Genomic DNA, 16,797 nt, shown 5'->3' on the forward strand with positions numbered 1-16,797 from the left:
ACAACAAGCTGGGTAACTCTGCAAGACATAAGCCCATAATGCTGTGTTTTTCTAGTTCTTCTACTAGCTCCCTCTGCTATTGTGTTTGTTGTAGGTTGTGCTCCCTGATGCTGTGTTTGTTCACTAGCACATACTGTGCTGAAGGCAGTGCACAGCATACTGACAGGCTGAATAACTATTGATTAATAAATACATAATCTGCCACCTGAATCAATGCACAGCCAAGTTCAGGCTTGAGAATTGTTCCTTGCCTCTCAAATGGAACTGCCTATGTTTAGTAAGAACAATTTTCTTCATTATCTCTGAAGGATTTTTACCTATTAATAGGAGTAGAGCAATATTCTAAATGCTTAAGATTATAGGAAGCCTGATTTCCAATGGTGTATTGGGGTGGGGGTAAAAGGCTCAACATATTTTAATAAAAGTCAAACGCTTCCAGAATTAAATAACGATAAAATTAACATGGAATGGCTGAGTGATAAGATAAGCTTTCTAAAAGTATCTTTTAGCTCCTTAAAAATTGGAGGGGGTTGGGGACTGGATATATGTTCATTTCTATAGCTTGATCATTAGATTGATTTCTCTGTAGCATTTGACATGCTGATCTTTTTTTTTTTTTGGGAACCCCTTTCCTGGGCTTCTATTTACTACAGGGTCTTTGTTTTCCTCCTACTTTTCTGGCTACTCCTTGTCACACTCCTTTGCTGGCTCTTCTTTCTATAATGACCCCATAAATGTTGTTTTACCCTCTGGGTTTTGTCTTAGGCTTCTCTCTCATGTTACACATTTTCTCTCAGTAATATTATCTACTCTGATGGCTTCAATTGCAAGTATAGCTGGTACAACACTGATTTGTTGTACTATTCATTCCCCCGTTCTATTTTTCTATTTAAGAGACATATACATCCATTCAAGTAATAACAATATAGCTATATTTTTCAATGACTGCTCAGTAGTGGAAGTGAGTGTTATGTTTTGTTCCCGGATAGGAGGCACTGGTGGGACTATAACATAGCTATGCCTATGCTTTCCCTGCCTTCCCCAGCTCCGGAAAATGGATAGTGCTTGCTGATCTGTTAACTCCACAGTGGTACTGTTTTGGTTATTATGCCTTGTTCTGATAAACATTGTTCACCCATTAAGGTTAGCAAAAGGGTGGGCATAATAATACTTGAGGTAGAGCAAAAATTATCAACCTGCATGTTAAACTACTAATTTTATGGCTACCTGAGGTGGGCAAACATATCCAGAGAAACAGAGGTAAAGATCAGCAGCCAGTTAGGAATGTGGAAGTCTTCTGCAATTATCAGAGATATCATAAACATTATTGCCTGTGAGGAAATGACCAATATTTGTTGAATGAATAAATAATCAAAGAACAATAATATGAGGATGACTGGGCTTCTTTACCTTAAAAGAATTATTAATGCTTCCAATAAAACACTTATTACTTTCACTGATTAGCTTCAGCCTAAGTATATGGTATTTTTATCCAGTGTAACATTCTGTAACATATTGAACATTTCACCATGAAAATGAATGCTTTAAATTTGCATCTATTGCTCATATCCACCTGTGACTATACCTTAATTTTGGTGAGATCATGTTTGTATTCATTTTGACAAAGTAAATATCTTACGAAGGAAAGGTTTTAATGTTCAAATCTGTTTGTCTAAATCATCCAGATTAGCTTTCTCTCTTTGAAATAAATATGTCATTTTTCCATGCAAAGATATATCCTATGTCTGAGTGAATATGTGAACTGGTCATGGCTTTTAGTCATACTAATGCAAGACAACAGCTCCTTTATGACATTATATTGGGCCATTAGTTTTCAGTAAAGAAGATCTAAAAAGTGACTGATTTGTCACTCCACCTGTAAACACAAAAGATGCAGATAAGAAACTCATTTTTACTAGCTTAATGAATCAGAGCCTGGATGTATGGAGTGACAGGTCTTCAGATGGGCATGCTGAATCTGGATGAATTGTGACTGTCAAAATGAAATGGAAGACAGGCTGAAATGTGGGGAAAACACTGTACTCCGTATTTTTTTCTGAATCTAGTAAGGCAGATATATTTTTTTCCCTTAAATGTAAACATTACAAATTGTGTCTTACTCTGTTTCACGATAGGTTAACTTCAATGATTAAGTTTGGTTAAGAAGAAAAGAATCATTTTCAGCTTGCAAAGCAGAGACCCAGGATTCAGTGTGAAAGAAAAACTATTTTGGCTTAAAGAATTGCCTGGGCTTCCTGTTTTTTTTTTTTTTTAAAGTGTGCTTCTAGGATAATATTGCATGATAAATGACCCATTTCCGAGAGAAGATCTACTTAATCTTTTCTTAGAGTTACTCTGAGTGGTCCATTGGATAATTTTCCATTATACAGAAACCTCCCTAAGAGGTTCCAGAAATACTATCAAGTGCCTTAACAATAAATTATTACATAATTTGCAGTCAAATACATAAATAATATAGTAATGGTTCACAAAATGTAATTTCCTAATAGGAAACTTTTTGGAAATGCAAATTCTCAAGCTCCACCCCAGACTCAATGAATCAGAAACTCTCAGGGATGGAGATAAAACAATCTGTATTTGAATAAGCCCTCCAGATGACTCTGAAGTATTTTAAAGTTTGAGAACTTCTGCTATGGGTTAAGAATAATAATGTCAAGAATTTTCATGTTTCCTCAAAGGTGATGGATGCTTGCTGAAAAATTAAAGAGGGCTTTAGGGATATGAGTAACAGTAACCATAGCCAATTCTATGACAATTCTATTTGTACTGCAATATATATACTCACAGCAGATTTTAGCAGATAATTTTATTAGCACATCTAGTTAGCTCTTGTTTAGCCCTGAATAAACCAGGTCAATACTGAGCAATATAGTCAGATCTTAAGATGTGAGAGACTGAACCTTATGGTTCTTTTGGGTTGAATGAAGAAAATGAACAAAAGGCTATATATCTCCATCAACAGACGAGTGGCTAAACAAACTGTGGTATATACATACGATGGAATATTATGCAGCTTTAAGACAGAATAAACTTATGAAGCATGTAATAACATGGATGGACCTAGAGAACATTATGCTGAGTGAGTCTAGCCAAAAACTAAAGGACAAATACTGTATGGTCCCACTGATGTGAACCGACATTCGAGAATAAACTTGGAATATGTCATTGGTAACAGAGACCAGCAGGAGTTAGAAACAGGGTAAGATAATGGGTAATTGGAGCTGAAGGGATACAGACTGTGCAACAAGACTAGATACAAAAACTCAAAAATGGACAGCACAATAATACCTAATTGTAATGTAATTATGTTAAAACACTGAATGAAGCTGCATCTGAGCTATAGTTTTGTTTGTTTGTCTGTTTGTTTGTGTCTTTTGTTTTGTTTTCTTTTTCCTTTTCTTTTTTTATTATTATTTTTATTTTTTTCTCTCTATTAACATTCTATATCTTTTTCTGTTGTTTTGCTAGTTCTTTTCCTAAATCGATGCAAATGTACTAAGAAATGATGATCATGCATCTATGTGATGATGTTAAGAATTACTGATTGCATATGTAGAATGGAATGATTTCTAAATGTTGTGTTAATTTCTTTTTTCTTTAATTAATAAAAAAAGGCTATATATCTTTAGAGAACCAAGTATAACAATAAAATAATCAAGTATATAATAAAGTGCTTAATTTGCTTGGGAAATAAAAGAGTTCATGTTTTCAACCTATGAAAAACATAAATAGGATAAGAAATACAGTGGGGAAGGGGAATTGCATTGATTCTAGGGTAAAAGAGAAATTGTATTTCTGACATTATTCATTTTATTGTGGATTTTCCATCATGTATGCCTTCCTCTGTTACAATAAGTACAAAACCTTGAAACTTATTGGCTATGTTCTCAAATTAACATCCTTTCCCCCTCCTTAGCTTCCTCAAATCTTATATATGCTTCATGGTCAAAGATCAAAAGCCCTCAGGAGATGACTACTACTGAACTGAGGAGGTGACATCTGAGAATGTTTCCCTGCACAATTCTCTCCCAAGTAAGAAGAGTTCTTTTTTTTCCTAGAAAAAATTGAAATTGTGTTTTTAGTAAAGCTGAGAGGCACAGATCAAATCTTTTTGTGTTTTGAGGAGGGTGTGTAATGAGCAACAAGGACAAATTTGTTTAAAAGAGGCATGGGATCTCATTCTCCAGAATTACAGGACAGTGGCTGTCACAACAAACTGTTTCCTCAGAGCTGCCCCAGGGGTTTGGGAACAACTAAGGAGTCTAATGATGGAATCTCTTATTTAATCACACTCTGAGTGGTGATTACTGTTAGAAATGCACCAGCAACAGCTGAGATATCCAACATTGACATTTTAAATTAAGTTAAATATGCTTGGTAGTTGTGCATATGTAAATATCAGGTGTGTCAAAGATGAACCATCACCTTTCTAACATTTTAAATTAAGTTAAATATTCTTGGTAGTTGTGCATATGTAAATATCAGGTGTGTCAAAGATGAACCACCACCTTTCTAACATTCATCCTACAGAGTGTAGAATTTAATCAAACAGAATATAGCAAATAAACTGTTTTGAAGGAAATGTTTCTGAAAAGTTGTGCGGAATTAGTTCAGATACACTTTTATATTAAAAATAAATTTAATCACCAAGCCAATTTTTTTTAACCCTGGAAAAAATTATTAGTATCAAATGGTCATCAAGAAATGGAGGAAAGCAAGGAAGCACTAAACAAAAACTACTTCCCCCAAACAGTGAAAATAACAGCCTGTTCAAATCATAATGGAAAATTATAATAAAACCTTAATTTATCCAGATTCATCAAGCAAATTGTTTCTTGAAATGATAACAGATATTTTTATTACCAGATTTACAGAATAGCCTCAATGGCTAAAGCAAAAATAGTGACACAGAAGCCTTTAGATAAACAGTTCAACTGAGGGTATAAAGCCATAGTGGTTGATACAAACATCCCAAGAGGGAGCAGCATTTTTTAAAAATCTAAGAGCTGAAGGTTTTTTTTCCCTCATTTTCAAAGTAAGATGCTGGGTTTTCTTCTGTCAAAAGGATATCATTTTACATTTCATTAATGCAGTACTTTTTATTCAAATGAATCAAGTGATTCAATATATCAATATTAAACAGAACAGTCCTGCTCATCATTTTCTCTCAACCCTATAAAGACTGCTTAGTTTATAATGTGCATTTTTTTAATTAATAAAGAGGAAAAGAAAGAGGAAAGACATTACCTTATTTTCATCAACCATACACACTTTATTATTTGTCTTAAAGTGTTTGTTAGAAATGAATATATGCTTGAGGCCAGAGTTTTTATGGCAAACTCAAGTTTTTATGGCATCAGATTTGCCTCCTCACCATACCAACCAAGTAAATGCTTTCTAGTGCATGCTTTCTCTCTGGTTGACAATCCAAAGAAATCTAAGACTTTATGAAAGCTCACCTGATGTAAGTTTAGGATTAAACAATAACAAAAGTATTGGCTGAAGTTGCATCACATCAAAAGCTAAGCACTGATTTAACAGGATGCATTCACCAATGCATTTGCTGTTAAAAGAATTACATGAACTACAAAATCTAATTTCACTATTGGAAAAATTTAATAAATTAGAATCCTTTGGCCTTCATGTTGACAGCAGTTTATTCAAACTTTTTTTTTTTTTTTTTTAAACATTGGCAGGCATTGGGAATTGAACCCGGGTCTCCAGCATGGCAGGCAAGAACTCTGCCGCTGAAGCACCGTGGCCTGCCCAGTTTATTCAAACTTTTAAAATAAATTAAAAACAAGGAAAAATGAAATAAAAGAATTACAGGTACTTTTCTGTTCTGAATTAACTCTTTAATGAATGCTTATACAATGGTTATAAAATCTGGAGTTGATTTGACTATGATACAAAGAGCAGCAAAGAGCAATAAATATTCTGTTAACATGTATTATGTTAATAGCGGCAGTAGGCAAGCCTAAAATTCAAGATCCATTGTTAAAACTCCATTTCAGTATTTCCTGAGCCCAAAAAACATTTAAAAAGAAAAGAAAGGGCCATACCTCTGCAAACTGAAACAAGGCTGATGCTTGACACTGTTTTGTAGGAGCATCTGGATGGGACGTACTTGAAGATATCTGAAAGAGAACAAGTAATTCTTAATGTACAAGGACATTTTCCCATATCAGACTATTTAAATTTTGCCATATATTTCCACTGTGGACACTGATAAAGATTAAGACATGAGTCATCACTCTCAATTTCTTTTTGAAGAACAATATAAATGGTAAAGGAAGACAAGGTCGTATTTCTAAAAACAGATGACTGGAAAGAACAAAAAGACTGAATTTGGTCTTTTGTCATGACCCTTGAAAGGGTACCAGGTACATAGCAAACAACATGGAGGGGAACTACTGAGATGAATTTCCTTATTTCAATGAATTACAAAAAATATATTATTAAAACTGGAAGCTACTAGTAAAGTCAGCCATTTTTTTCTCTTTCCTATACCATTTCCCCAAAAGCTGTTCTCTGTTTAGAGGTAGCTGTGAAAAAGCACTGGAAAAACAGCTGGACATGGGTCAGGGTACCAGGCATTTAATCTTAGCTTTGCAATGTACCTGCTACATGACCATGAACGGCTCACTTAACCCTTCTGAGACTTATTTTCCCAAATACAAATTAATGATGAAGATGATAATTCCCGTTTCATAGGACTGTGGTAGAAGAAAACAAGCCATTATATGTAATGCTTGGAATAGCATCAGAACTCCATAAACTGTTCACTGAATATGAATGGCATTTTTTCTCTTTTATAACACCATGCATGCCCCCTTTCACTCAACACACACAAACACATATACTTTTTAGTTGTCTGATAGTGGATAGAGGATTCTGCCACATCATACTTATTCAAAGAGCTTTTGTTTCCACTTGATAATTATGGTAGCCTCATTAAAAGTTTGCACTGAGGGACATAAGGAAATATTTCAAAGTTGGGTGAAATCTGAGTCTTGAGAGCAGAAAGCCAAGGCATTTATCACTTTAGCACATTCCCATTCCCACGGAAGTCTTTCTCTTCCATTAACTGTGCTGTGCTCAACTGCATCAAAAGGTCCTTAACCAAGCAATAAATGCAGCTCAGTCTTAAGTCTTCAATCACAGATATTTTCTTTATTTTAACGAAAGTTAGTTAGAAAAACTACTGGTCTGGTGGTAATACAATATTAAAACGATGCTTATGGATGAGAAGAAAGTAGTGAAGATGTAGAGATACTGAATGAATTAATGATTTTGTTCACTGCTGAAGCCATTAGGAAAAGTTTTACTCCCTTATATATCTGGATAAAGATTTCAGTTTGCATATATCAGCAAAACATAAAAGGAAAAAAAAACCCTCCCAGATCCTAGTTAACAAACTAGATATAAACAAACCACTGTAAATGAGTATAAGTTAACCAAGTATTTTGAAGACACTCGAGAGTGAAACTGTTTAAGGCTTCTCAGTCAAACTATGAAATCCGTCATTTCAAATGACCGAAATTTGCAAGCCTGACAGACAGTCAATAAGTCCACAAGGATTTCCTGAAGTCCTGGGAATTATAAACTGAGTAGGACTTATTTCATTTATTACTTTTCATTCCTAATAAACCTCCATAAAACTTAGAGAAAATAAACAGTTTTTGTAAGGGGAAATAACCTAGTGTATATTTCTTCAAGGATTATATGAGAAAATGAACAAAATAGAACCAGTGGAACAATCCATCTACATTTCTGAAAAACACTTCACAAATCCGAACAAAGATTTTTTTTAATATAAATTAAGAATTCAAGCAAATGACAGGAATAGGGAGGTGCTAGAAAATATTAGATTAAGGACCCCTTAATAAAGCACTAGGGTCAGGGATCTCTTTGGAATCTTATATATATGCAAAACTGCATAACTGCTAAAACATCCAAAATTTTGTATGAAATTTTAAAGATTTCATTAGATTTTTACAGGTTTAAGGATCACTGGATAAGTATCTTTGCTTTTAAAGTTGGAACCAGTAAAATTTATATGTCTATAACTGCTTTCAAAAAGAAATTGCAGGTTAAATCATCTATTACATTAAATTCTTAAAAAAGCAATATATAAAATAACTGGAATTCCTGGTAGATCACACACAGAGGCAAAGAGAAGTGGTAAGTAACAGTATTATAGGAGCAAATATATATTATAATATTCGGGTGGAATCAGCAAGCCCTTAGGCATATTACGAGCAATATCTAAAAGCAATGGGACAAATACGCCAGTGTGCAAAGTAGTTTTGTGAGAACTTTTGAGAACCACCAGGAAAGACATTAGAAGGAAAAAAAATCTGAAACTAAAAATATACTCCTTCTATACAAAACCATAACATGATGGGAAACACGAGGAAGGTCTGATGAAGGACAATTCATATGAATAAGGGAAGAGCAAACAGTTTAGAATTTAGAAAAAAATTAATCAATGATGGCTTCATATTGAGTTCTAGGGAAAATGAAGATATTTTAGAAAGCAGTTCTAACCTTTGGACTTGATATCAAGGATTTTGTGCTTTTCTGCTGCATCATTTCTTTGAACCAGTGTCAGAGATGTAGTGAGCCAGGCTAATCTGATGCAAGATATTAAAACACAAGGAATACACAGCCAGCAACTATGAGTTGATTCTGTATTCTGACTTACCAAATAACACCTGATAAATGACTAAGTTCTAACAATAATTCAATTATATTCTTAACCGTACTATCTATGAATAAGAATTAGTGAAGTTTAAGTGTAATAATATTTAGTATGACTAAATAATTCCTGTAAACAAATATAGTTATTCCTTAATTAAGAGACTTGAGTTACAACATGTCTTTCAAATTTGGTTATATTTTCTCATTTTTGATTTCCATTACTATCATCAACCCAAATTTAAGCTTGCTTTATAATGAGAACTTAATGTTCTCATTAAGTTTCAATATACATTACCTCAGCAAGCTGAAACAATGGTGACTTTTGACGTGATTCAGGCGATTCTGAAATGTCAGCCCTGCAAGTGCCCGAGGATACCTGGAAAAAAGAAAGATGGCATGAGGAATCATAGGAGTAGTTTCTGGAAGCCAACAAAAGACAAATGTTCCCTAAAACGTTCTTATTTCAAGAAAAGAGTGGCTATAATTCTCCTAATCTGAGGCCAAATGGGCCGTTTAACTGCTAAATAAGGCCACAAAAAGAAAGAGATGTCCTTAGAAAGGTTAATATTTACCTAAGAGAATTTCTACAATGACACTTGATCATTTGTAAATAAACCAATGGGCCTTCTGCCACCAATCTGAAGACTATCTACTTCTTGCATATTCGGTTCCCCTATATTCCGTATCACCTGACTACATGAAAATATCAAATAAGATTTGGTATTTTGTGCCATTTGGGAAAACAAAACTGAAGTTTTCCAGGGTTTCCATGTGTTTATATACAAGTCTAATGTTAGAAAGGTTATTATTTCCTCAGGAGAAATTTCTTTTACAATATATATTTTCTCGTATACTATTTAACCATGTTGAGTAAACATTTAATGCTTTGTTATATATACCATTAACAACAGTTACAGAAACACCACGGACTTTTCTTTAACCTAAGCTGCTCTTAATTAAATTCTGTCCCCAGGATATACATTTCCTCTTATCTCAAAGCTAGAAGTGACTCATATCTGCATTTGGATGACATAACTTACACAAGGGTAACTCAAAAGTCATGGGACTCAGAATATTAGCGAGAGAAGGATTTCGTTATTGCTCTACTCTTACCCTCTCTCTTCTTATAGATGAAAACATTTAGAACAGATAAATCTATACCTTCCCTCCCCTAAATCCATTAATCCATTTATCCTTATTCTTTGTGGCACTTAGCATTTATCACCACAAGACATACATATTTATTTATTTTTCCCGGGGAGTTTGCTCAATGTGGTATTCCACCAATAATACCTCGGCACAATGAAGGAAGTATTTGTTAAATAAACTAATAAAAACTGACAACAGGTCTTCTAAATTCCAAATCAGTATGTCCCCTCCCCTCTTTTTCCTGAATGAGGTTAGTGAGTCCTACCTTTTACTCCAGAAGAAAAAGAAAAATAGAAAGTTAAAGATACTTTTTGATAACTTTTCTGACTACAAAATAAACCAAGTACACTGCTGAAAATGTGAAAAACATGAAAACAAAAAACAGAAGAAATATCACCTACAATATTAATTTGCAAAGGTAACAAAGGCATTATTCTTGTTAATATTCTGTATATATTCTCCCAGTTGTACACATAGATACTTTTTCAACAAATATATATTATAATAGCTATAGAATATTCTTTTCTAATACTTAACAATATATTAATTTTCCTGCTTTATTAAAAATCTTCTCCAATGTCATTTTTTTTTTTAAATTAGAGGACTTGTGGATTCACAAAACCATCATGCATGACACACAGGATTCCCAAAAATCACCTGAACCCCAACAACTTTTATTGTTGTGGATCCTCTGTTACAATTGATGAAAGCTTACTAAAATAGTACTATTATCTATCATCCATAATTTACACTAGGTGTATTTTTCCCATGTATTACCCCATTATTAACACCTTGTATCAGTATAGCACATTTGTTATAATTCATGAAAGAATATTCTTATATTTTGTACTGTTAACTATAGCTGCGTGTGATTATATTAGCTGTTGAATCCTATGGAAATAATGCATAGGTCATCCAGATTACACTCCTAAAAACAGGGCTTCTTTATAAATTTCTTCATTAGATATCAAGGATATGTTTTTCTAATGGAGTTACAGGCCATTGTGCAGAAGCAAGCTCTTGAAATTTTAACTGTCATTTTTGGATCTGAAAGAATTAATAGCCACCTTTTCCCCTGTGATAAGCTCCACAGAGAAGATGCAGAGGCTTTAATTAATTTGCCACCTGTGGTTTGGCTGCCAAAGCCTGACTTCCTTATTATCACTTGAATATTTGACAAGATCTGCCAAATGTCCCCAATAGTCATTTTATTTGCTTTCCAAGAATTTGAAACCAATGAGACATAAAATATACTAAAAAAGAAGGCCAACAAATGCTGAAATCAGTAGCCACAAAGGACTGGCGATTTCTTTTTATCTAAAGCTATCTTTGAAAAAAGATATTTTAATTAGGAATAACAAAAAAACAAAACTTCCTGGTTTATAAAGAAATCCTAAGTGTCTGGCTCCTACAGGTCTTGGCAAATAAAAAAAATGTGACAATACCAAGATTAGGACTAATTAAAAAATATAAAGTGTGTTTATACAATTCTAATAACATAAGATGTATACATGCCAGGAACTTTAAATGATATCTGAAATTAAACTTATCATCATTTATGGTAACTACCCTGTACTAAGTTTATAGAACATATATTCTTATTTCAGACCCCATGATACATGAGAAATAGTTACCATTTATGAGGAGATAAGTTACCCTGTGTCTTCATTAAAGTCCATATTAGTTGCAGGAAGAAAAATTCAACTTCATTTTGAATGACATCTATAGATTTGACCAAAATCACACACCAAATCATTAAGTTTGAAAGTTAAATGAGACCCTTGGCAAATTTTAGGATGAAATGGTCTTAAATACCATTTTCTTTTTGAATGGAGAATTCAAATGTAAATATATATCAAGGCATTTGTAATCCTGCGTGTTATGCCAACTGCAGATGCAATCAAAGGGATCCAGGTGTGCTTGCTTATGTTCACCATATACTTGACACATAGTAGATGCATAACTCCATCTGCATGTAAATACAAAGACTCTCAATGACCTGGCCAGGGAAGTACACAACAAAGACTAAGTGAAGTAAAAGAATGGCTAAAGTAGGAATAATTGCACAATAAAGCCTGTGCCTGCTACTCACAGCTAGAGGCCTAGGTCCTCTCTCAAAATCTAGGTATTCGCACTTTAATTGCTGTGGATTTCATATTTATCTTTGGTGTAGTATAATGAAAACCATACAGCATTAGGAACAAGATAATAGGTTACTGCTAAACAATGTGGTTACCTGCCTAGTCCACAGTAAATCAGAAGCAGCAAATCAGAAGGGGCCAAGAGTAGGGATAAGAAAAAGGAAGGAACAACATAAGCAGTAGGAAGTGACAGGTAGAGGGAGAAGACAGAAGAAATGTAAAGAATAAATACAAATGTTTCATAAAACTTTGTAGTCTATCTAAAGCAAATTAGGGTAAATAACCCCCAAATTCATCCTGAAGGCACCACTTCAATGCAATAATTAATATTGTGAATGATGGTTCTAAATTGTTAAGATAAGGCTAATTACATATCATTTATTAGGAAGGCACAAATGTGTGAGCTACACATTTTCATCTAAAATGTCAAAATGTAAAGAAGGTATAATGATGTGCAAAATGTTTATATGTAGAAGTCATTCATGAGTACCCAATAAGGGATCTAATGCAAGTGTTTATTTGTGCATACATTAATATACACACACTTTGATAAAGAAATCTGGGTTTTATCCACATGAAAACTAGGGGATATTTTCCATGAAAGGCTATTGTTTCAGTAATCCACTAGTCAGAGAATTCCAGACCTTGTGAAATGTTTATTCTTGTGCTATGTCAACCTGCTATTTTATTTAAAATATTTTAAATTACCTTTTTTTTTTTTTTAACATGGGCAGGCACCGGGAATCGAACCCGGGTCCTCTGGCATGGCAGGCAAGCATTCTTGCCTGCTGAGCTACCATGGCCCTCCCTAAAGTATTTTAAATTACCTATTTTTATTAGGTAGGGTACACTTTTGATGGATAAACATCAATTCTGTCAACATCCATTCCTATGCTAGGATTTCCTATGCTCCATTTACTTTCTAAATAGAAAAGAAAGAATATAGTCAGATATTTTTCATCAATTAAGATGAAGGACAAGATATCAAACAAGCAGAAGTTAATAAAAGCGTGAAAGAAAAACAAAACAAGATTACATTTCTAGAAAGTCTCTGAAATAATCCATAAAGCCACTAGGTGTTGCTATATATCCAGGAAATAGCTAGAGATTTTAAAAGGGATTTTTAAAGCAAAATTTTATTAACCATATATTCAAGTTCCCTTAAAGTCAATATTCCCTCTAATTTGGTGGCTATTCTGTAACCAAGGAAAGGGAATGATTGGCATAGTTAAGTGTTACTGCAAAGTAATATATTTTTTCACAGAATTCTGATATTGAAAACTGCGGACACAGATACGTGATCCAACCTATTGATATGAAACAACATCAAGCCAGTTATGCACACTGTCAGTGGTTTGGAAAGCTAGGTATTAATAAATAGCTCATTCCTTCTTGGCAAGGCACAAAACCCAAAGCCACACCCTGCTAGCATCAGGATGAACACAAGGTCAAGGGAAGGGTTAAGTGCACTGGTTGAAACTGAGACCCAATACTTTCCTGCCCTCGCTAATTCAAACATTTTCTGATTATTCACTCTTTCAACAGATATTCTGTCATGTGCCAGGTACAATGACTGCTGCTTGCAGAATGCTGACATTCCCTTTGTATCTACCATGTAGAATAAAATAAATGATGAGGGGAATGTGCTCAACTCTTAAATTGCGAAAATGTTTAGTGCTGGGTTTAGTTACACATAAGTGATTGTAACAGTATTATGGCAGAATACTGTAAGTCTTTTGAGAGGACATTGTGTCTAGGGACAGGTGGAAGGAAGGAACAGAGGTTAACATCCAGGACATGCTTAAAAGGAACACTAAAATTTCTCTTACAGATAAGTGTGGAGATGAAGTAGTAACAGCGGGAGGAAAAGTATAGAGGCAAATAAGTTCCCTGTATGTTTGAGAAAGTGATTTTATTTTCCTAGTGTGGATGAAGAAACAGATGCATGGCAGTGTGATGAGAGACAACGAGATGGAGAAAATTTGAATTCTATGATAAGAATTTTGAAATTTTGGTTGCAGGCGATGGGAAGTTCACTGTGCTGGTTTGAAATGATGTACGTACCCTAGAAAAGCTACGTTTTTTTTTTTTATTATTATTATTTTTTATTTATTTTTTACATGGGCAGGCACCGGGAATCAAACCCAGGTCCTCTGGCATGGCAGGCAAGCATTCTTGCCTGCTGAGCCACCGTGGCCTGCCCAGAAAAACTACGTTTTAATCCTAATCCCATTTTGTAAAGGCAGCCATTTCTTCTAATCCCTATTCAACACTGTATGTTTGAAACTAATCAGATCATCTCCCTGGAGATGTGATTTAATCAAGAGTGGTTGTTAAGCTGATTAGGGGATGACATGTCTCTATCCATTCAGGTGGGTCTTGATTAGTTTCTAAAGTCTTATAAAAGAGGAAACATTTTGGAGAATGAGAGTAATTCAGACAGAGAGAGCAGAACAGAACAACATAGCCACAAGAAGCAGAGTCCACCAGCCAGTGACCTTTGGAGATGAAGAAGGAAAATGCCTCCTGGGGAGCTTCATCAATCAGGAAGCCAGGAGAAGAAGCTAGCAGGTGATGCCATGTTCACCATGTGCCCTTCCAGATAAGAACTCTGACTGTGTTCACCATGTGCCCTTCCACTTGAGAAAGAAACCCTGAACTTCATCGGCCTTTTTGAACCAAGGTATCTTTCCTTGGATGCCTTACATTTCTATAGACTTGATTTAATGTCTAGGGACATTTTCTCGGCCTTAGAACTGTAAACTAGCAACTTACTAAATTCCCTTTTTTTAAAAGCCATTCTGTTTCTGGTATATTGCATTTCGGCAGCTAGCAAACCAGAACAGAACACTCACTAAGATTTTTAGTCAGAGAAGTGGTTTGATGAGATGTAGTTAGGTAATTCTGAGAGTAGAGTGTGGGTGACCTTGGCTGAGGTGTAACCGGAGGCAAGAGACCAATTAGAAGATTAAGAAAATAAACCAGCTGAGATATGGGGCCCCTATTAAATAAGAGAAGGCATTCGCCAGGTCTCAGTAACAGTTTGGAAGAATGTCAAGGGGCTGAGGTAGAGGAGCCAGACAATGCCAGTGTTTCTAAGGTGGGTTAATGCCTTTAGCTGGTGGAAGGAATTCAAGAGAAGAAGGCTTGGTTTGGAGGACAGGGAGGATGTTAGGTGGTAGAAGAGTCAGTCTCAGATGTTCCGTATTTACATCCTGCATGAATCCAGGGGCAAATGACCCGATTCTTACCCTTAATTCTTAAGTTTAAACTTAAACATAGTATATCTATGTCACTCTTTCTAGAATGTTTTTAAGACCTAAAAATAAAGCCACTCTTACTTAAACCTAAATTAGGTTAAAGGAGAATTTGAGTCTTAAAGCATTGCTCTTGGCTACCTGGGAAACTAGTACTGTATAAAGCTGAGAAAAGCACTGAGGGAAAACCGTGACCATGGCAAGTCTCCCAGGGATAAGAATACATGTCAAATCACATGGCTGAAAGGAAAGATAAGACCCTACTTCTATTCTAAGCATCAGGCCTGCTTGAATACTAATTTTATTCGATAAATAAAGTCCTCCTATCATTATAAGCCATGTGGTAGAGCACAAGCATGGGAGTTCAGAACCAGACTCCAAGTTCAGTTCTATATGTAATTGCTGTAGGAATCAGGATGAATCACATCATCTTTCTTCCATTTAATCATTTGATAAAGTGGGCAACAATGTTAACCTGACTTCTTCATATGACACTGCGCAAGAATACTACCACCACTTTACCTTTACCCTTCTCTTGGGGAGAAGGTGCCTTTTTTATTCTGTACTCCATCTCTATATCCTGCTAGAACTGCCCACCGTTCAAGCTGCCTACTTCCCACACAACTCCTTCCCACCCATCTCTGACAGACTCAGGAGTTCATGAAAGTCAATCACTGTCTTGAGCAATGTAGACTGGGACCCATCAAAGATATAAAGTTGGCAGTCAAGATGGGTAAAGTGGTCCTCCTTCTCTAGGCTTTGAATTCTACTGCTGATGGATAAGGAGGCTGGATAAGCAGTGAGCAGTGATATAAAAGGGGGGAGGTTCTACCCAGGAAGAGAGAAATCCCAAAGAGCTCAATGAGTACTTGATGTAGAATTTAGACCGTATTTTTTTCTTTAACAAAATGTGTCTAAATGCTAAAAACTGTGAAAAGGAAATAAAAACTCTGATGTCTAGAGGGTAGGGTATGTGGTTGGAATTCAATAGATTTAAGCATCCTGGAAGAGTGAAATACAGTAATCTAAGAGAAGTACCTATCAAACTAATTCAAATATACTAAAGGGTAGATAAATAATTCTCCACATTTTACTGATGTCAGAAATTATAATAAAAAATGGCAAAACATTTATTTTCAATTTTTATCTTAATCTATATTTGTTAAATTTAAACAAATATTTAAAATAAGGATATAATCATTTGTTCATTCAACAAATATTAGTGCAGCCAAGATTTCTCTAGCTTGGATTTTGTTTATCTCATTTAATGAAAAATATGTGGGATTAAAGCCTAATGTTATCACTTCCTAGCTGTGTGACCTTGGAGAAGTTTTTCAACCTCTCTTAAAGTCTAGTTTCCTTATTTATGAAATGTACAGAATAATAAACTGACCTCATAGGGATCTAAGATGGGTGAAATGAGATAATTAATATAAGGTGTTTAGTCCAGTACTTGGCCACCAGAAAGAACTTATGACATGATCCGGCTATGGATGCTTTTAGCTTCAGGAAGACAGTAGCATAGG

General features: G+C 34.8%; 1 protein-coding gene across 14 annotated transcripts in view; it reads right to left on the bottom strand.

Moving 5' to 3' along the window:
* Positions 1 to 16,797, bottom strand: part of BBX (BBX high mobility group box domain containing) — a 285,719-nt gene that overhangs the window by 53,297 nt on the left and 215,625 nt on the right. For all 14 annotated transcript variants that reach the window (XM_077118493.1, XM_077118480.1, XM_077118481.1 and 11 more), the window contains 2 exons: positions 9,020 to 9,100; positions 6,084 to 6,158 (listed from right to left, as the gene is read on the bottom strand). In XM_077118493.1, coding sequence (XP_076974608.1) covers positions 6,084 to 6,158; positions 9,020 to 9,100 — 156 coding nt within the window. The remainder of the gene's footprint in view (positions 1 to 6,083; positions 6,159 to 9,019; positions 9,101 to 16,797) is intronic.

The sequence above is a fragment of the Tamandua tetradactyla genome, chromosome 10 (genome assembly GCF_023851605.1).
Source record: "Tamandua tetradactyla isolate mTamTet1 chromosome 10, mTamTet1.pri, whole genome shotgun sequence".
Taxonomy (NCBI): domain Eukaryota; kingdom Metazoa; phylum Chordata; class Mammalia; order Pilosa; family Myrmecophagidae; genus Tamandua; species Tamandua tetradactyla.